This window comes from Macaca mulatta, chromosome 5 (assembly GCF_049350105.2).
Source record: "Macaca mulatta isolate MMU2019108-1 chromosome 5, T2T-MMU8v2.0, whole genome shotgun sequence".
Taxonomy (NCBI): domain Eukaryota; kingdom Metazoa; phylum Chordata; class Mammalia; order Primates; family Cercopithecidae; genus Macaca; species Macaca mulatta.
The window spans coordinates 21,504,205-21,524,823 of record NC_133410.1 but is presented as its reverse complement, the minus strand read 5'-3'; the positions used below and the strand labels follow the sequence as shown (position 1 = coordinate 21,524,823).

The 20,619-nt window shown below is 41.5% G+C and overlaps 1 protein-coding gene across 1 annotated transcript in view; it reads left to right on the top strand.

Annotated features, from left to right (window-relative positions):
• Positions 1-20,619, top strand: part of ADGRA3 (adhesion G protein-coupled receptor A3) — a 131,633-nt gene that overhangs the window by 45,758 nt on the left and 65,256 nt on the right. Inside the window, exons 3-4 of the mRNA XM_015138107.3 lie at positions 8,743-8,814; positions 15,835-15,906. Coding sequence (XP_014993593.2) covers positions 8,743-8,814; positions 15,835-15,906 — 144 coding nt within the window. The remainder of the gene's footprint in view (positions 1-8,742; positions 8,815-15,834; positions 15,907-20,619) is intronic.

Below are 20,619 nucleotides of genomic sequence, written 5' to 3'. Positions count from 1 at the left end.
AACATAGGATATATACAGTAAGCAAATCTCAAGTACTGTGGATAAAGAAAATGTGTAAGAGGATACTAAGTTTGGGAGTGCAGCACTGTGAATGTCCGGGAGTTTGTGATGGAATGGGATGAAATTTAGAAAGACTGAAGAGAGAGCCTTGCTCATGCTGGATGGGACGGTTTGGGATGGGGTAGAAGTAGGGAGCCATGTCAGGTCTCAGGTAATTTAAAGCTCATACTCTCTGTTTAGAGACCAGTGCCCTAGACTAGACCATGGTTATCAAACTTCATGAGTATTAGAATCCCCTGGGGTTTTGTGAAGGCACAGATTATGGTATCCTGTACCACACTGAACGTGGGATAGGTTGACTTTTGAGATGGCTGTTAGGCTTCCAGACGGAGACGTTGAGTGAGAACTCATAGAAGTGGTACATTTGGTCTAGAGTTACAAATTTGAGTCTAGGGACTCAAAGCTGTAGGTGGTGATGAGATTGTTTAGGAGAAGGCATAGTGTGATAAGAAGAAGTGGGTGTGGGTCAAGCACCAGTTGGTCTGATAAATACAGTGAGGATTCATTCATTCAACAAAGTGATCGAGAGTTACCGTGTGTTGGACATTTTTCAAGTGAAGAAGACAAGTAGTGCACACTCTCTGCCTCGTGTAACTTACATTCTAGTGATTGAGAAAATAGACAATAAATGAAATGATTCAGACAAATAAAGAAGATGATAGATAGTGGTAAGTGCCATGGAGCAAAACCAGTCAGGAGGGGGCTCTCTGTGGGCTGAGGGTGTCCTTGGTTTTCAGTAGAGTGTGCAGGGACACCTCCTCCAGGAGGAAAGCACAGAACAGAGGGAGGTGAGGGAGAGAAGCTAGCAGACATCTACAGGAAGAGTATATAGGCCCTTCTGTCACATCAACCAAGGAGTCTTTCCCCCCACCCACCCAGGTAATTGATGTTTTAGATTCTCGATCCTATAGGCCCCATGGTGTTAGGCTGCTAAACTTGCATAGTAATTGTCTCTGTTGGCCTACTTGCTAAAAAACATTATTATTAAAAGATAGAATTACCTAAATTTATACTTCCTATACATTTTCTGCTTGGTTTTTTGGTAGATACGGTTTTTTTTAGATTGTTTTCAGCATTGAGACTTTTATATCCATCATCCATGCATTCACTAGTCTGTACCCTTCCTTCTTCCATCTGTTTTTTGTTTGTTTGTTTGTTTGTTTTGAGACGGAGTCTCACTCTGTTGTGCAGGCTGGAGTGCAGTGGCATGATCTTGGCTTCCTGCAACCTCCATCTCCCAGGTTCAAGCAATTCTCCTGTCTCAGCCTCCCAAGTAGCTGAGATTACAGGTGTGTGCCACCGCGCCCAGCTACTTTTTGTATTTTGGGTAGAGATGGGGTTTCACCGTGTTGGCCAGGCTGGTCTCAAACTCCTGACCTCAAGTGAATGTCCACCTTAGGCTCCTAAAGTGCTGGGATAAAATAAAATAAAATAAAATAAAATAAAATAAAATAAAATAAAATAAAATAAAATAAAGTATAAACAGGGAGAAAAAAAGGGCCCAGCCCTTTCATCACTTTTTCTTTCTTTCTAAAGTGGGCTGCTCTCCCACAATTATTGGGATTTCTACTGGTGCATTCTGGGGTCACCCCCCAAGGAAAGCGTGAACCACTGCGCCCAGCCCCATCTCTGTCTTCATTTTATGGAATTGCCATTCTTGTATTGTGCTATGTATTCAGTTGCCAGTATTTAGACACATGCCTCCCCCATATACTCTGTAACTGCTGACGCTACAGTTGCCTACTGGTCAGTGTGTTTGACTTTCCAATGTGAATCCTACCCCTAGGCCACTAAGGTAATTCAGCATCTCTCCCAGCTATTGACAGAGTCTGTCCTAGTCAATAAGAGATGAGGAGCAGAGCAGTCTGCTGTGGGATGTGGAGAGAGATTTCCTGGCTTTTAAGGAGAGGTACGAGAAGAAAGTCTGTTTATTTTTATGACTTTGTGGTTGGAGGTGATTTCTGAACCTGGGATTCCGTATTGTAAGTCAGGCTCAGCCTGAAGGCACAGTTACATTCTGAGGATGGTGGATCTGAGAGATGGATGGAAGCAACCACAAAGGTTGCCCAACTCTTGATTTCCTGTGATGCCAGAGAATTACTTTTGTGATTGTTGAAGCCATTTTGAGTTGAGGGTTCTGATACTTGCAGTTGAAGGCATCTTAGCTGGTCTACTTTATGTTCTTTCCTAAAGGAGGTAATTCTTTTACCAAGAACTTAAAATATTCCTTTAGTTCTATTTAAGCAATTCTTGTGCTTTTTTTCATTTATGCTTTAATGATCCAATGCATTCAGATTTAGCCATACATCCTGAAGTTAGACTCCTGTTTACTAGGGAAGCTGTGGGTTGGTGGGGGGAAAAGGGGATGTTAAATGAGAGAATCTGACTATAAATGTATTTTGGCAATGCCTGATTAATATGGCTATTATTAAATGTTATATAATATGTCAGGAATTTTTTATTAAAGGAAAAGTATATCTTTAAATTATATTACAGTGCTCAGTTATTCATGAGAGGTATTTTGTAGAAACATATGCAGTTCATCATGGACTCCAAATTGATGTACTGCTTTAGCTAAATCAGTTCCTGTTGTAGATGCTGTTTAAAATCTGAAAAGGGAAACGTATGTTTTAAAAAAATGGAACTGACATTATATATTTCTATTTACAGAGCTTTTTAGCTTATGCAAAACAAGTCAAAAACATACAGGTTGAATTTTTTCATAAAATCATCTTGTTGAAATGAGGGTCAGTTGGGGAGTTGCAGGGAGGAAGATAGGAACTAATAAGTCAGTCCTGATGATTAACTGTACCTCCTGGGACTTAAATGCTGGGGATCAAATATTTGATTATGAAAAGTTTTAAACATACAGAAAAATTGAAAGGGCAGTGCCGTATCTTTCATATTACCAATTTACTTACCCAGATTCAACAGTTCAGTAATTATTAACAACATGCCATCATTTTTTCTTCTGTATTGGAATATACCTACATATGTTTGGTGAATTATTCGAAGGTCAACTGCAGACATCATGACTGTCTACTTTTATGGAGAAATGGAAATGATTCGTAATGAGATACCGCATTCTCCAGATTATCTGACTTTATGAACAGCCTTGTAATTTTGTAGCCAACCATAACTTACTAAAAAAAAATATATATATATATATTTTTTTTGGAGGGGGGGCGGGGGATGGAGTCTCGCTCTGTTGCCGAGGCTGGAGTGCGGTGGCGCGATCTCGGCTCACTACAAGCTCCGCCTCCTGGGTTCATGCCATTCTCCTGCCTCAGCCTCCCGAGTAGCTGGGACTACAGGCACCTGCCACCACGCTCAGCTAATTTTTTGTATTTTTAGTAGAGACGGGGTTTCACCATGTTAGCCAGGGTGGTCTCGATCTCCTGACCTTGTGACCCACCCGCCTCGGCCTCCCAAAGTGCTGGGATTATAGGTGTGAGCCACTGTGCCCAGCCTAAAATATTTTTATAGAAAGGTTAATGTAATTCTGTCTCCTAGCCTTGGTGTGTTCTTTCGTCCATGAACATATCCCTCCACACACTCTGTATTGCGTGTCTCCCCCTCGCTGAGTGGAGCAGAGCCTGCTCTTGTGGAACCTGTGGTCTCTCAGTGAAGACAGTTGAAGTAATTGAGGTGCACTTGGTACAGCGTGATAAGAGATGCCACAGGACAGGGCGCAGAGCACTGTTATTCACAGGGTTTTTTTTTTTTTTTTTTTTTTTTTTTTTTTTTGAGACAGAGTCTTGATCTGTCGCCAAGCTGGAGGGCAGTGGTGTGATCTCGGCTCACTGCAGCCTCTGCCTCCCGAGTTCAAGCCTCAGCCTCACAAGTAGCTGGGACTACAGGTGTGCGTTACCATGCCTGGCTAATTTTTGTATTTTTAGTACAGACGGGGCTTCACCCATGTTGGCCAGGCTGGTCTCGAACTCCTGATCTCAGGTGATCCACCTGCCTCGGCCTCCCAAAGTGCTGGGATTATAGGCGTGAGCCAGTGTGCCCAGCATTCACAGGTATCTTTCTGGAGGAAGGAATGGAGTTTCACCCAAGGCCTCAAGGATTCGTGGGTGAAGAGGGATGGAGGTGAAGTTGTGAGTTGGAGGAGATTGTGATGTGTTCCGGACAGGGAATCCCAAGTGCAGAGGACTGGAGGTGAGAGGAAATACCGTTTCTAGAAACATCTTGCAGTATGACTGGTATAAATGAAGAGAGACAGGGTGAGTGTTAAGGGAAGATGTTGAGCAGATGGGAAGTGAGAGTTGGTGAAGGAAAGGTGGGCAAGGCTGGGACCATGGGTAGTCTTGGAAGTTACCTTAACGCACCTGAACTTCCTTCTGAGGGACTGTATATCTTTTTGAGGTTTCAATCAGAGCAGAGACTTGATCAGGTCTGTGTTTAAAAAGATCACTTCAAATGGAGAATCGGACATAGGTGAGAACTTGTGTGGTTTACAACCTGGGCTAGGCTGATGATGATGACCTGGACAGAGAGGCAGTAACTTTGAGGCCTAGTTGGAAGGCTGGGGGTTACCACATAAAATAACTTAGTTTTTCAAACATATGGAGAAGTCGAAAGAATGTTATCTCCAGCAACTCAACTTGATCATGGCCAACTTTTCAGTGTGTTTGGTTTACCTGTTTTCCTATTATTTTAGCTATACATTTACTTGGTTCCCTTAGCAAATCTCCACTGTGTCAGTCAGAAAGATACCCTTAAATCCTGGCCACTTATTAAGATCAAGAACTTGGCTGAATTTCTTAATCTTTCTGCGCATGAGTTTCCTCATCTTAAACAATGACACTGCCTCCTAGGGTGATAAGGTCTTAATAGTCTCATAAGTGATAGACACCAGCTCACTATATTTAGTAGTTTGTGCATCCAAACAGCCCAGAGTTAGAGGTGGATTTCAGGCTTGGCTGGATCCAGGGGCTCACCATTTTTCTCTTTTCCATTCTGTTGGCTTCTTCAGATTGTAGCAACAGGGCCATTAGCAGCTCCAGACTCAGATCTTGACCTCATATCAAACCAGTGGGAATGTCTATGCTCATCTCTCCCTCTCCCACAAGTCCTGGATGTAGTTAGACCAAAGTCATATAATTGCTAAGGCCAGAGTATTTGAAAAATCTGCACAAGGTTGATCAGGTGTCATGCCTGAAGGGATGGTGTTGAAAATTTGGGGGCACTACCTGTACCATATGGAGACGTAGAGGTGTTTCCACCTTAAAGCAATGGAGAAGGCTGCTCCCCCCACCAAAAAAAAAAGTAAATAAATAAACATTAAATAATTGATAGCAATAATTATAGTGTTATTACTATTAAATTTTGGAACCTTTGATAGTTGCAAACCTTTCACACCTTCACTCACTGCAGAAGCTTTGAATTTTTGAATGGCTTCTGGTCTACACCCTTTGGCTATTTGTCCTTAGAGTGGAGTGGGCAGAGTTTCCTTAGGTCTCTGCTTGGCCTGGGTACTGGCTGGTTCACATTACCAGGCTGATATCTTAACCTGCATTTCCCCAGAAGCAGGTCCCCAGGTGAGCTTTCCGTGTAGTAATTTGGTTGGGAAGTTTGCCCAACAGCCCTCATATTTGGTGCTGGACCATGAGAAGCAAGGGCAGCTGTTAGGGCAGTGTCTTCCCAAGCAGCTCCTGCAGCAGGCAGCTGGTACTGGGGACTGCTGGGAGCCCGTGAGGCACACGCTCAGAACCCCCAGCCCTCTGGGATATTCTGTTTTGCTCCCAGGTGAGGGCTCTTCCTATGGCCATTCATGCCCTTTACCCCTCTGACCTTCCTGGATTGACTCTCAGGAGGTGCCCAAGAGAAAGCTGCATGGGGATGAGTTGCAGATAGAGGGACCGCAGGTGTGAGCGCTGCCGTGCTGTCAGTGTCTGCTGCAGCAGGTACCTGGAGAAAAGGATGCTGGGACCATGGCGTTCACAGTAGGGAACTTACCCTCTGCATAATATTCCTCTTTCTGTTGAAATTGCTACACCAGGGATCATCTTTTTACTCCAAGTTAAGAGAACTTAAAAGCTGGTTGGAAGTCCAGAGAGAACAATGGGATTTGTGAGTTTACCTGACTACTGAGACCTTTTCTGACCATTTAAGTGTATTTTGTGAAGCTTCCTGACTTTTTCAGATCTTTTCAGATACTTTATTTAGAAAATATCTTAGAGGTTGGGTGCAAAAACCCAAAAAGTTAGGGTAGTTACCAGCATCGAGAAAGCTGTTTTCTTCTTAGGGAATATGAAGTTTTCAGAATTCTGATTAATGAACTACCTATCCAGTGATAGTAATCAGAGCGTAGATTTTATACTGATGTTTAATAATCATTTTGTTTTTTAAAATATTGTGAAGTACTGGGGGGGGGGTTGCAGGGGGTTTGGTTTTATTTAGAAAAACCTGGCTCTGATTGTGGGGAGGTGGTAGAATTGGAAACCCAACCCTAGCTACTGAGGAGTGCCCGTGTGTTAAAATGAGGATGAGATGTAAGAAAGACCATAGAATTTGCTGGAGGCCACAGTGATCCCAGAATTCACAGGTTGCATTTCCAGAGCAGCGTTCTTGAGAATTTCTAGTCCAGTCTCTATCACCAGGTATTAAACAGCGCGCATAGTGTGGGAAGCCACAGTGCCACTAACATATCAAAAATGCTGGGCTTACGGTAAGTACGCTCTGGGCTTCGCTGCTGCGCGAAGGGCCAACCTCCTCAGGATGCTTTTGTGAAATTTCTGGGGAATCCAACCAGAAGCCAATTTTGATGTTGTAACTTTTGCTATATTGATAGAATGAGCCTGAGAGAAAACTCACATGGTATGAGGCATGCCATGTACGGCAGTTCACTTTCATTAGCTGGTGGGACAGTGACGTTGAATGTGCCTCTGATTGGATGGAAGAAAACACATGAATCTGTGTTCATTGCAGCGAGACCTCCTTGGAGTCCTTTCTGTCGCATAGGTAGAGAAGGGATGCCTGCTGCTTTCTGATTTGGAGTGGGTGGAGAAGGCAAACTGAGGATTTTCCTCTAAATAATTTAGACTGCCTGGGCACAGGTGAGAATGCCCATGACGGAGCAATTGTCATTAAAGAGCCTCACACAGTGCTGTGCTGACAGGGGGTGCCAGTGGTCCAGGGCCTACTTCTAGGAAGGTCTTGTACATTTCAAGTAAGTAAGGGACTAAGGCACCCTGGAGGTACTGGTTACCTTGGCTTGTACTGAGCATTTCTCTACTTGTCTGTTTTGTTTCACCAATGGTGTGTGCATCCTTAAATGAAGAGTAGTGTTGGAAGCTTACACGTGGCTATATAAAGAAGGGGCAAGGTTGCCACTGTTACGTAAGGATGTCAGGAGAAGAAAAACTGAAAAGAGTTTCAGTTCGCCATCTGGCGTCAGCTTCCCTGGGAGATGAGCAGAGGCCACTCTGGCTTCAGCAGACAAGGTTGTAGGTGGGTCCTGACAGACAGTCCCAGCTGAGGGGGTCCCATAAAGCTGAAGAGTGGGCCAGTCACTGGCAGAAGTGTGGTCTAGGGAAAAGGACTGTATTTAGACTGTCAGCTCTCCGCAGAGGTCTAGCCAAACACTTGTATAGGCGACTGGTAAGTCCCCAGCTGAGCCCGGTGACCAGGAGGAGAGCTGTAGCCGTAGCCTGTCTGCAAAACCACACGGGTAGAGGGATGTGGCTGAGACACTCACTGCTGCCTCCCATCCCTAAGTAGTAGTGCTGTTGCATGGATGTGCCAGCACACTTGAGAAGAATGAGGACAAATAGTGACTGCTATCAAATTCCACGTGGTATGAAGCTTGTGCATCTGTGCTTTGAGCTATGTATTGTGGTTTATCACACACTTATTTTATATCCTCACCCCATAGAAAACCATAGGCCGAGTGTGGTGGCTCATGCCTGTAATCGCAGCATTTTGAGAGACTGAGGCAGGCAGATTGCTTGAGGTCAGGAGTTTGAGACCAGCCTGGCCAATATGGCAAAACCCTGTCTCTACTGAAAATACAAAAAATTAGCTGGGTGTGATGATAGGCGCCTGTAACCCCACCTACTTAGGAGGCTGAGGCATGAGAATTGCTTGAGCCTGGGAGGTGGAGGTTGCAGTGAGCCAAGATCACGCCACTGCACTCCAGCCTGGGTGATAGAGCAAGACTCCGTCTCAAATGACAGCAACAACAAAAAAGATAAAAACCTAAATTTAGAAGGCCAGGGAAGGGAAAATATATCAACAACCAAAAGACTTGAATTTTAGAGTGTATATTTTTGAAGATGGGTTTTAAAAATTCAATTGAATGATGTTTATGACAATTGTAATTAGATTTACTTTGATATTCAAAGTATGGCATACTAAGGAAGAAATTATAGAAGTAATGTATATGATTGTAGTTCAGTGATAATTGTGAAGTTGAATAATATATTAGGTCACATACTTCTTTTATGACATATATTTTTATTCTTTTATTTACCAAACCAAAAGACTCTGGAGCTAGATTTGTCAAATTTGCATTCTGACTCTGCCATTTACTACTGGCTTGATCTTGGCTTAATCATTTTGGCTTCAGTTTCCTCCTATTACACTTTTGTTTTTTTGTGTAGCAGGTAAGTGTGGTGTGCCTGAATACTTGTTACAGTGTTGATATGTGAATAACTTTTATTTTATTTTTAACAGGGATCTCCGAAACAATCTTATTAGTAGTATAGATCCAGGTGCCTTTTGGGGACTGTCATCTCTAAAAAGATTGTAAGTGTTTGAATTGCTTGCTTATGAGTTTGAATTGTTCCTTGTATAAGTAGCTGTCAACTTACTTTAACATGATGAAAAATGGACATTTAATAATTCTTTGAGCTTCACCTGACCAGGTCCCTGATACAGAAACAGAAAGAGGCTGGGCGCAGTGGCTCACGCCTGTAATCCTAGCACTTTGGGAGGCCGAGGCGGGTGGATCACCTGAGGTCAGGAATTCGAGACCCACCTGACCAACATGGTGAAACCTGGCCTTTACTAAAAATACAAAAATTAGCTGTCATGGTGGCGTGTGCCTGTAAGTCCCAGCGACCTGGGAAGCTGAGGCAGGAGAATCCCTGGAACCTGGGAGTGGGAGACCACAATAATCTGAGATCGTGCCACTGCACGACAGGGCGAGACTCTGTCTCAAGAAAACAAAAAGAAAGAAAAACAGAAAGAATATTTTATGTAAGTAGCTGAGAAGGTGGTTAATTTGCACAGTGGTTTGATTTGTGTGATGGTGGCTGGCTGTGTTCCTCTTCTGCTACTGAAATCATTACCATGTCGGCTTTGCCAACAGACATAATCTGTAGACGATTTTCAAACTGTGTCTGTTGTAAATGCCATGTAAACAAAGGTACCTTTTAAGTAATGATTTAAAGTCTTGCCATTTTCATGTGTGTCTATATATTACGATTTTGAAACCCAAGGACCAGTTTTTTATTACTTCTGAAGCTAAACAACTCCCCTCTCTCCTATATGAAGCTCCTTTCGCAGTTGCTGTGTGAGCAGGCCCACATTTTAGAAGCGGCTCTACAAAAAAGCCATGAGGACTGTCTCTCCATCCTTTATTCTTTCTGAAAGCATTTACTGAGCACTTAACCACTTACCATGCCCTGACTTCTTCGGAAGATCTTGCAGACTCTTGGGGTTTGGGGGGATAGATGTAGGAGAAGAAAAATAATTTTCCCTCTACCCTTCCAGTTTCTCAGCTTGGACCTCTAACAAAAGACAGATTAACAAGAGAAAAACAGACGTGTATTGAGAAAACTCAGGAAAAGAGTAATTCTCAAAAGAGGTGGCTTAGAACTCTGGCTTATGTAGCCTTTCAACAAGGAGCAATACGTTTTTTGAGAAGTGACAAGGCAAAGGAGAAGGACCTTGAGTCTCTTAAGGGAAAGCAAATTGTGGGAAGGCAAACATACAGGAGACTAATGGTAGATAAAGTCTAATTAGTAATGTTTGTTGTGTAGATTCCTTTGGTGCCTTGACTAAGCTGATAAGGGTCCAAAGCCCTCTCCGGGGAGGAACTTCTGTCCTTTCTGGTGGAGAAGGGAGGAGGGACACCTTTCTAAATTTATGTCCTGCTTTTCATCAGATAGGGTAGAGCCGAGAGCTTTTCTTGTATCTGTCTGCTTTTCAATCGGCCTGTAGCTAGAAATAATCCTTATGCCAATATGACATGTTTTGGGTGGCGTGTTCTGCTACCCTTCAGTCGTTAGTGCAAATACATCTGAACGCACACACAGGTGCTGTAACAGGTAAAATCATAAACATAACCTGCTAGGGAAAGGAGAGAGCGCCTGCGATGGGAACAGCCTGCCGTGAGAGCCACGGACTTGTTTAGATTTGAACTTGCTCCCAGGGAATGAAGATGTATTAAAAAGGCCTTCCAAAAAGGGTGGACGCAGGTGTGCAAGCATGTATCTCTTGGGACAATAGTTTAGTTCTTTGATCAGAGCAGAAAGTAGAAAGAGGAAAAAGAATATTGGAAGATCATGCTGGTCAGGGGACTGGGCTTTTGAAGACCTGCTATATTAAAAATGTTTAATCTGTTCTTTAGACAGTAGAGGGCTACCAGAACTTTTTGAATATGGAATTGACATGATCAGATTTGTATTTCAGAATATTCTGATGGCAATAAGGAGAAACCACATAAGTGTAGGGAGACCAGGGACAAAAGATCAGGGAGAGAGACCAGATCCGTGATTTTATTTTCCTTATAGTCATCCTTTTGGCTGGCTCTATCTCTTGTTTTTTTGGGATTCTTATACACTTCTTTAAGTTTTCTTTTTTTCCCCCTCCAGTGTGTGTGGGTATTTTTTTATGTCTTACTGGTTTTCTGTAGTATTTGCATAATAACACTGGGTATGGCTGCTTTTAGTTTAATTACGCCATGACTTAAATGTTGACATTGACTTTCCATCCTAATACTTTTGACATCTTTTGTCTTATTTAGTCGTTTAAAACCTATTTCTTTTTTTAAAAATTTTTTAGTTCAGGGGTACAAGTGCAGGGTTTTTTTTTTTTTTTTTTTTTGAGGTGGAGTCTTGCTCTGTCGCCCAGGCTGGAGTGCAGTGACGCAATCTCGGCTCACTGTAAGCTCCGCCTCCTGGGTTCCGGCCATTCTCCTGCCTCAGCCTCCTGAGTAGCTGGGACTACAGGCGCCGCCACCACGCCCGGCTAATTTTTTTTGTATTTTTAGTAGAGACGGGGTTTCACCGTGGTCTCGACCTCCTAACCTTGTGATCCGCCCGCCTCGGCCTCCCAAAGTGCTGGGATTACAGGCGTGAGCCACCGCGCCCGGCCACAAGTGCAGGTTTGTTGCATAGGTAAACTTGTGCCACGGGGGTTTGTTGTACAGATTATTTCATCACCCAGGTATTAAGCCTAGTACCCATTAGTTGTTTTTCTTGATCCTCTCCCTCCCGCCACCCTCCTCCCTCCAAAAGGCCTCAGTGTGTGTTGTTCCCTCTATGTGTCCATGTGTTCCCATCATTTAGCTCCTGCTTAAAAATGAGAACATGCAGTATTTGCAAAACCTATTCTTTTTTATTGTCAAATCCAATTGTAAAAATTGGTCATGCCCTTTTTGCAAAATATTTTTTTTGTTATTGCTTTTGCAAGTAAAATATCTTTTATCTAAAACCTGTAGATGTAGCTTTCCTCCTATTTTTCTCTCTTATGCAGTCTTAAGGGTCAGAATTCTGTAAGGTTAAGAACGGTAGGAGTTAAAGGATTTTCTCTTTGTCTTTGAAAATTAGTTACAATTTGAATCAGTAGGGAATTTTCATACCGTAGTTTTTGCTGGGGGTGAGTGGTGGTTCCCTGTGTTTATCAGTCTTTGTCTGCACTCATTAGAAGCTCAGGGCCATCTGGAGGAGATCTTGCTACTAATCAGTTTTCTTCTTTTCCGCCCATTCTACACTTTATTATTTTCTAGTGAAGGCTTTTAATGAAACAAGTTAGAAAAACTGGCTGGTCTGGGGTAGGTGGTAGTGGAGATTGGAGTTCTAGGTAAGAAAGGTAAGAGTTATAGGAGGGTGGAGCTTAGGCATCAGATTGCATGGGACAAAGCCAGGTTTAGAGTTCAGTAAAAGCACTCTCAACCAGGTATGGCAGCATAATCAAAGTGATAAGGTGATGATCGACGTCAGTTCAGTTAAACAAAAATTCCTGAAGTTCATCCTGAGAGCCCAGCTGTGAGCAAGGCTGTGGAGACACACAGGTAAATCAGGAACCTCTTGAGGGGTTTGCAGTCTAATGGAATTACAAACACTGACCACGAGCCTGGATATGGAATCGAAATACAGTTGCAAGGAGATGACGCAGTAGCTAGAGTTTAGCTGCTATAAGAGTCTTGGAAGTTGTTAGGACTTAGCTATCAAGACACAGGCGGGGGATATGGAGCATGACCATAAACAGGCTGCGCCTCCAGACACAGGTCATTAGGGAGTGGAGGGGCAGCAGCAGGTGAGCGTGATTTACAGCAGTGACTCCCTTTCTTTGTGCTTCTGTCTGTGCCGGAGTCAGTTTTGCACCCATGCCTGGGAAGATGAATCCTCAAGTAGAAAGCAAAAGTGTAGGGGCTCAGATCTACCCTATCGGAAACTCTGGGGCTGATGCTGAATGATTTTTATTTCAACCATCCCTCCCAGTGATTCTGATGTGAAAGTATGAGAACATTTAGAATATTTTTCCCTCCAATCTATTTTTTTCCCTTAATGAGCGGAATGTGAAATTATACTCTCAGACAGGTCGTTATCGTATCCCCTCCCTCTGTGTTCCACACTGTTGTAGTCACAGCTTTTAGGTAATAAAAACATTAATGCTGATTAATGTTATCTCTATGCTGAGATACAGGTTGAAGAAAACTTGGCTGTTAATAAAAAGCAGTTTCTTCAGTATGTTTTAGATACTGCAGACTATCTTAGAATCTCCATCTAGTTATTTATCTTTCAGTAAATAATCTCTTAAGCACTGCCATCCAAAATGAGTTTTAAAAATTCTTGTTCAGGAGTATTTAATATAATTACTGATATTGTACCAGGCATTGCCTTAGTAGTCTTTCACTGTGTTACATGTTAAGTAGTCTCTTGTGTTCTTGCTTAGGAAGGTAATTGCCATTTATAATATTCTTCCCATTAGAAGATACATTCTTAATTCCAAACAGATGACTTATAATTAACGTAGGATACACAGCTTGCAAGCTGAAGAAGTCCTGTATGTAAACTCAATGGGATATAAAGATATTTGACAGTAGTGTTTGCTAGTTGCTCATAGATACAGACCCTTTTTTTTATGGGTTCTTAAGTCATTAATTTCAATTGTGCATCTCTCTTAACAAGCATACATAAAGTATTTTTGTTATTATACCATGCCTTTGCCTTTAGTTTATAAATAATTTGAATCAGGAAGTTGAAGTGGCTTTCTGAAGAATATACTATCAGAAGTAGGTGAACCCTAGATCCATCAGTTTCTCTTGTGTTTCATCAGCGAATTTAAGTTGATTCTCAATCCAAATAAAAACCCATTATCAATATCTAAATACCATTTTAAGTAGGTATAGCTGTAATGAAATTGTTTCCCAGAGAATCAATGGTAATTGCACCATTTAAAGCTCAGAATTGAGACAGGATTATAAATACAGCCCAGATATGCTTGTTTATGCAACAATTTACCGGAAGATGCCTAATTTTTGTTAACAGTGAAACCTAGAAATAAAAGGAAAATCAACTGGAATTTAAACGAAAAGGCCCCATATGATTAAATACTTAGGAGCTACAGAACAATGAGGACAGGTAAAGACTTGTATTGCTTAAGATTCTTTTATCAAAAGTTGCCATAAGAGAGGGAAGGCAGAACTATGAAAGTATTGAAGACCAGGATTACCTAAGGTGCTGTGTTAGGCCTCTCCAGAGAGAGAGAACCAGTAGGATGTATGAGAGGGGATTTATTAGGGGGAATTGGCTCACGTGATCACAGAGGGAGAGAGGTCCCACAATAGGTTTTCTGCAAGCTGAAGGGCCTATGAATCCGGTAGCATAGCTCAATCCAAGTCTGGAAGCCTCAGAACTGGAGAAGCTGACCTTGCAGTCCCCAGTCCAAGGCCGAAGTCCTGAAAGCCCCAGGAAGCCCACTGGTGCAAGTTCCAGAGTCCAAAAGACAGCCTGCAGCCTGATGTCCAACAATAGGAGGAGAAGGCGTCCTGCTCTGGAAGGGGAGAGAGAACAGAGAGAGATAAGCCCTCTCTTTTGCCTGTTTGTCCCAGCGGAGCTCCAGCTGATTGGATGGTGCCCACCCACATTGAGGGCAGGTCATTCCTCTCTGTCCATTCACTCCTGCACCAATCTCCCCTGGAAACACCTTCACAGACACACCCAAACCAATGCTTCACCAGCCAGTGAGACCTCTCAGTCCAGCCAAGTTGATGCCTAAAATTAAACCATCTCATTTTAACTTTTGAAATAGTCAAGGAAAAATGCAAATGAGTTAGGTACCTGATTCAAATGGTACGTTCTTAGAATTTCTGGTGAGACTACTACATCTTCTGCCATGACCAAGTACACAGTTTAGAATCCAATACTTTTAGTTTGAAATGGATGGTGTAGATCGCCTTATTGTAGAGTAACTGAGTAACTCAAAGAATGTGTACCTCTCTATGAGAGAGAATAATAGGGACTTTGGAGGCAATATGATGAAAATATTTTTGAAAGTTTGGCTTAGGGAGCTTATTCTAATTATTTTGTTAGAATTCAGAGTGTGATGAATTATTCCAAGTCTAGCAACTAATAAAACTTAAGATTCATTGCTTCAGGGTTTTCTTGCATAGGGCTTACTAAGTCCACTGAAAACAATGATGCAAGTCATGCCATCCCAGGTGAAAGTTACAGATATTTTTAGTGGTTATCTCCCAACGTAAAGTTTTTACTTTTAAACCAGTGCAGATCTCTGATTAAATGTAAAAATAAAATTGTGTTCATTGTCCTTGATGTCAAGCAAAATAAATAAAAAAGGATAGAACAAAATATTAACTAAAACTTTTACATAGGTAAAAAGAAAACAGTTTCATTGAGGAGAAGTAAAAAATATTTAGAAGGTAACATTTAATAGGAAATAGAAATGAGGAGTGATTGCAAAAATAATTGGGCCATATCATAGATATTGTTAAAGTAATTTGGCTTAGAGTCTGAATGATAGATCTGTAAACTGAAAGCTAACATGGTTTTTTTTTTTTTCATTATAGTTGAAACTTCTGAGTATTTAAGGAGTGAAGTCAGAAAATGGTATTTGCAGATGTTCCTCAGGAAACAAAAGTTCCATCATTGTAATAATTTGCCCTTTTATCCATTATCTGTTATTTACTGGCTGAGTTTGGGCTCAGTTCTCCAACTGCCCCAGCATCATTAACTGTGTAGGTCATCTAAGGAATTGTATTGCGGGCAGCAAGATAGTTTGAGTCTCATTTTTACTACTCCAATTTTATCTTGAGTAATTTTGCAAGAGTAAGTACTTGAAATATAGAGGGCACCATAATTGAGCAGCATTAGTCTGTGCGTGCCAGCAGTAAGTGAAAGCAAGGATCATTTTCGGCCTCACTGCTATCCTTATCTCACTTGAGTAGAGTAAATATCTCAAAGATGCTAGAATAAAGGTCTTGTGCGATACCTGGATGCTGTTCTTGAATACGGAATGCATGAGACCTTCATTAACCAAGAGATCTAATTGAAGACACTTTTCCACCCTTCTCCTTAGGGATCTGACAAACAATCGAATAGGATGTCTGAATGCAGACATATTTCGAGGACTCACCAATCTGGTTCGGCTGTAAGTACATCTTTTCTTTCCCATTAAAAGATAAGGAAGCATTTGAGCCAGTACCTAAATATGTATGAAACTTATGATATATTTAATTATAAGTAGCAACTGTAGGGGTTTTAGAAGCCGTAAGGGACAGGGAGCTCACAATTTAATCATGGGGGTGTAATCTCAGAATATAATGGTACCTTACCACACCACACACGGACACATGTGCGCACACAGACACATGGGTACACACACCACATAACACAGTGTAGTACATGCAACAGAGAGCACATTCATGCTGAGAGGTATGATCAAAAGCTTTGCTAGTCTGGGAAAATTTGAGCTGATGTGCGCTGATGGCCCAGATGATTTGCACAGATCTGGATAGTTAGAAAGGAAAAGAAGCCAAACCAATGATACATGAAGGTGGGAATGAGAACAAGGCCATTTGTCAAGGAGAGGCCTGGTGGACTTGGAGTAAAATAACCATTTGAATTGTGCCTCTGACCGTGTGATTTGGGGTGAGTTGTTTGACTTTTCTGTTTTTCACCTACAAAGTAGGATTAATAGTAGCTCAAAGTTACAATGATTATTTAAAATTTAAGTTATATATATCTGTTTATTATAATTTATATAGAATATAAATGTGGAAGAACTTTGTATAAGTCATCAAGTATGTTTATATCTTTTTTAAAAAAAGAAGTTTTAAGCCAGGCACGGTGGCTCACGCCTGTAATCCCAGCACTTTGGGAGGCCGAGGCAGACAGCTCACTGGAGGTCAGGAGTTGGAGACCAGCCTGGCCAACATGGTAAAACCCCATCTCTACTAAAAGTACAAAAATTAGCCGGGCGTGGTGGCGCATGCCTGTAGTCCCAGCCTCTCAGGAGGCTGAGACACGAGAATTGCTTGAACCCGGGAGGCAGAGGTTGCAGTGAGCCAAGATTGCGCCGCTGCACTCCAGCTCTTGGTGACAGGCCAAGACTCTGTCTCAAAAAAATAAAAAAAAGTAATAAAAGTTCTGTTTGGGAGTAATTATACATAAGGCTGATTATTTATAATAGAGCTTTATTTTGAAATGTATGAAAAGCAGATTGGGGCTTAGAACTGATTAAACAATAGGAAGCCACTAAAGATATTTATGTTGGAAAATGGCACGAAATCGTATTTTAGAGACAAGCCGGCTGGGAATAGGGTTCCGCATGAAATGCTAGATGTGGAGTGGACGTCAGTGTAAGGGTTGTCTACTTGTGGTTCTTTCTCCCTGTAGCTTTTTAGAATGTGTCTTGTATTTCATGTTACCTTTGAAAAACCAATTAGGAGCTTAAATGATGAGATTCTTTCATCTATACAGTAAGGGAAGAGACTTCAGATCAGTTACTAGAGTAGAACAGAATGTTCCTGCCGCACAGGAAATTTGTAGCTGTTTTCAGTGTGTCCTTTCATTTTCAGGGAAAGGTATATGGCCTGATTTTTGTTTTTCAATAAAAGATTGATTTAGTGTGCAGCTTTACTCATGACTGGAAGTTAGTTAAATTAATTGCTTCTTAACTCCTTTGTAACTGCCTTGCAAACATTTCTATCTCAGTGCTTTTTAAAATCTCTTCTTGAGAATTTTGTATTTTTACTTTTTTTTTTTTTTTTTGAGATGGAGTCTCGCTTTGTCGCCCAGGCTGGAGTGCAGTGACACAATCTCGGCTCACTGCAACCTCTGCCTCCCGGGTTCACGCCATTCTCTGCCTCAGCCTTGTGAGTAGCTGGGATTACAGGTGCCCGCCACCACTGCTGGCTAATTTTTTGGTATTTTTAGTAGAGATGGGGTTTCGCCGTCTTGGCCAGGCTGGTCTTAGATTCCTGACCTCGTGATCCACCCGCCCCAGCCTCCCAAAGTGCTGGGATTACAGGTGTGAGCCACAGTGCCTGGCTGTATTTTTACTTTTGAGGACTGCGTTAGAATTAACAAAATCATACATCTGTGAAGGAGACTTTTGTTACGTTTTTTGGACAGCTATGACCGAAGTAATGAAAAAAAAAAATAGTAAACTGGAGTCTACTATTTTGTTGATTTTAGTTTTAGATTGATTTCTAGCTCTGGCTAGGGATTTGACACATCAGCACATGTTCTTTAGGCAAAAGAGCTGGGTGGGACAGAGCTTCTGTTAGGGCAGGTTGCTGTTTTCTTAGTATTTCCTTTGCCTCCTTCGTCAAGAACTAAAAGTTTGGTAGGTTTAGAACTTGGGTGGTCTCTTACATTTTTACCAATTATCTTATACCTGTTGTGAGAATTTATACATCACGGAACACAATGAACATCATCCAAGTAAAACATTAGAACATGAAAATAACATTGCCAAGCTTCCCACTTTGAGATTTGATTGAGATAATCTTATAGTTCATGTAATAATAGATGATAGTGGCCTTTAAATTTGATTTACTTTTATTTTTATATAGATTTCTGGGGTACAGGTGCAGTTTTGTTACAGGCATAGATTCCATGGTGGTCAAGTCAGGGCTTTTAGGTATCCATCACCTGAATAATGTACATTATACCCATTAAGTAATTTCTCATCATCCACCTTCCTCCCACCCCCTCATGCGTGTGACCCTCCACTGTCTATCATTCCTATTGTGGATCTCCTAAATGGAGCAGTCTGTGGCATATACAGCAATATACCTGGCCTACATCTTTTAAATACTTTGTAAAGAACAACATGGCAATTAAGGAAACTTCTTACCACTCGGCATTGTATTGCAGTGACATTGCTTATCATAATTTGGGTTGGCACAGGTCTAGAGCTGTGGATCAGGAACATTAAGTGTTTTGCATGGGCTGCTGCTGTCCCCAGATTTTTGAGCTCTTGAGCCAGGCCATATGCGGGTTGTGAAGGCTGATAACAGCTCATATTTCAGATGTAGAGAATGGCATTTTCTCAGTCCAGTGAGTGGAAAAGAGAATATGATTAGGAATGGAGCATGCAGTGCATTCCTTAGATTAGGAATCAGAGATTTTCCTCTTACTGTTTCCCACCTGAAAGAGAAGGTATACAAAAAGAAGGAATTCTAGAGTGGATCACTGTTCTCTTTCCTCTGGTAACTCTTGAACTAGGGACCTCAAACTGAGTGGGTCCCTTAGCCAACTTCCTTGGCTAAAGGTTGATGAGAACTTGGCGAACAGCCTAGGCATTCTCAGCCAGATTTCTTATCATTTTTGATCGAGTCTTGGCTTTGGAAATTTATGAATTCATTTTTTTGAAAAAACTACCCTTTCTTTAAGTGTGTCAGAGACCTTAGTAGACATGGGTGGAGTGGGGGTGTAAAATTGATTAATTCTATATATTGATCTCTGCCTTTGCTGATGGAGAAGTTCTCTTGAACTATCTCAGAGCAGTATAGTCCTACTTGCAAAGGTTCTCACTCTGTCCCACTGTAACGGTGGACGTAACTGGCAGACCAAACGGGGAGCCAATAATGGACTTCTGTGAAGCGTGTGTCCTTCACTTAGGAAGTTAATTTGCAGAGAAATGTCAGGAGATCTACAGACCAAAATCTCTGTCAGGAGATCTACAGACCAAAATTTTTTCAAGTTGTTCTTTATGGGCAATCTAATACCTGTATATTTTCCTCAAGAATTATACTTTTAATATTTCCCTATCAGAAATATATGTATTTATAAGAACTACCCTTTACAATTTCCTTTATATGCAAACATGTGTGTGCATTTGTATATAAATACATATATACAACTAATATGTTTGTATAAAGAACTTCCTTTATACAAAAAAGTGGTTGTTATCGAGTAATAAAATCATATGAAGGAAAAATTAGATCTCTTTTCATCATTTCAGTTGCATCATCCTGAGATAACTTGTATTAATGATCTGCTGTGTGTGTGTGTGTATATATATATATATATTTTTTTTTTTTTTCTTCTGTTATACTCAGAAATGCGTAGACACACATACAGGGCTTTAAAAATGCTCTGTACCTGGCAACTCAGTTTAAAAATAATTTACCAACATATTAACATCTTTTTAATAGAGCACATGTTGATTTAGTTCATGCTTGTCATTGGCTACAGAATATTCTAGGTATAGAACGGATTGTAACTTAGTCATTCCTCTGTAGATGGAGATTGCATTTAATTGCATTTTCCCCTCCTTTACCAAATCTGCCCTGATAGAGGCTTCTGTATAATAGATGATGCATCATATACACATGCAACTGTTAGGAATTCAAATGTATCTAGTTAGCAAAAAATAAGTAAATAAAGTCAAATTAAGTGAGAGTAAGAAACAACAATGGCCAGTCACAGTGGCTCATGCCTGTAATCCCAGCACTTTGGAAGGCTGAGGTGAGTGGATCACTTGAGGTCAGGAGTTCGAGACCAGCCTGGCCAACATGATGAAACCTCGTCCCTACTAAAAATAAAAAAGTTAGCCAGGCCTGGTGGCATGTACCTGTAATCCCAGCTACTCTGGAGGCTGAGGCATGAGAATCCACTTGAACCCGGGAGGCAGAGGTTGCAGTGAGCCACTGTACTCCATCCACTGCTCTTCATCCTGGGCAACAGAGTGAGACTTGTCTCAAAAAAATAAAAAATAAAAAATAAAAGAACAGCATAAAGGGTGGAGTGGGTGGGTAACTCACCTGCTGCTCCTTTCTACGAGCTTATTATGATAGGGGAGCAGTGGCTTTGCTCTTGTCATTCTCAACTCCCTTTTAGTTTTATTTGTTTA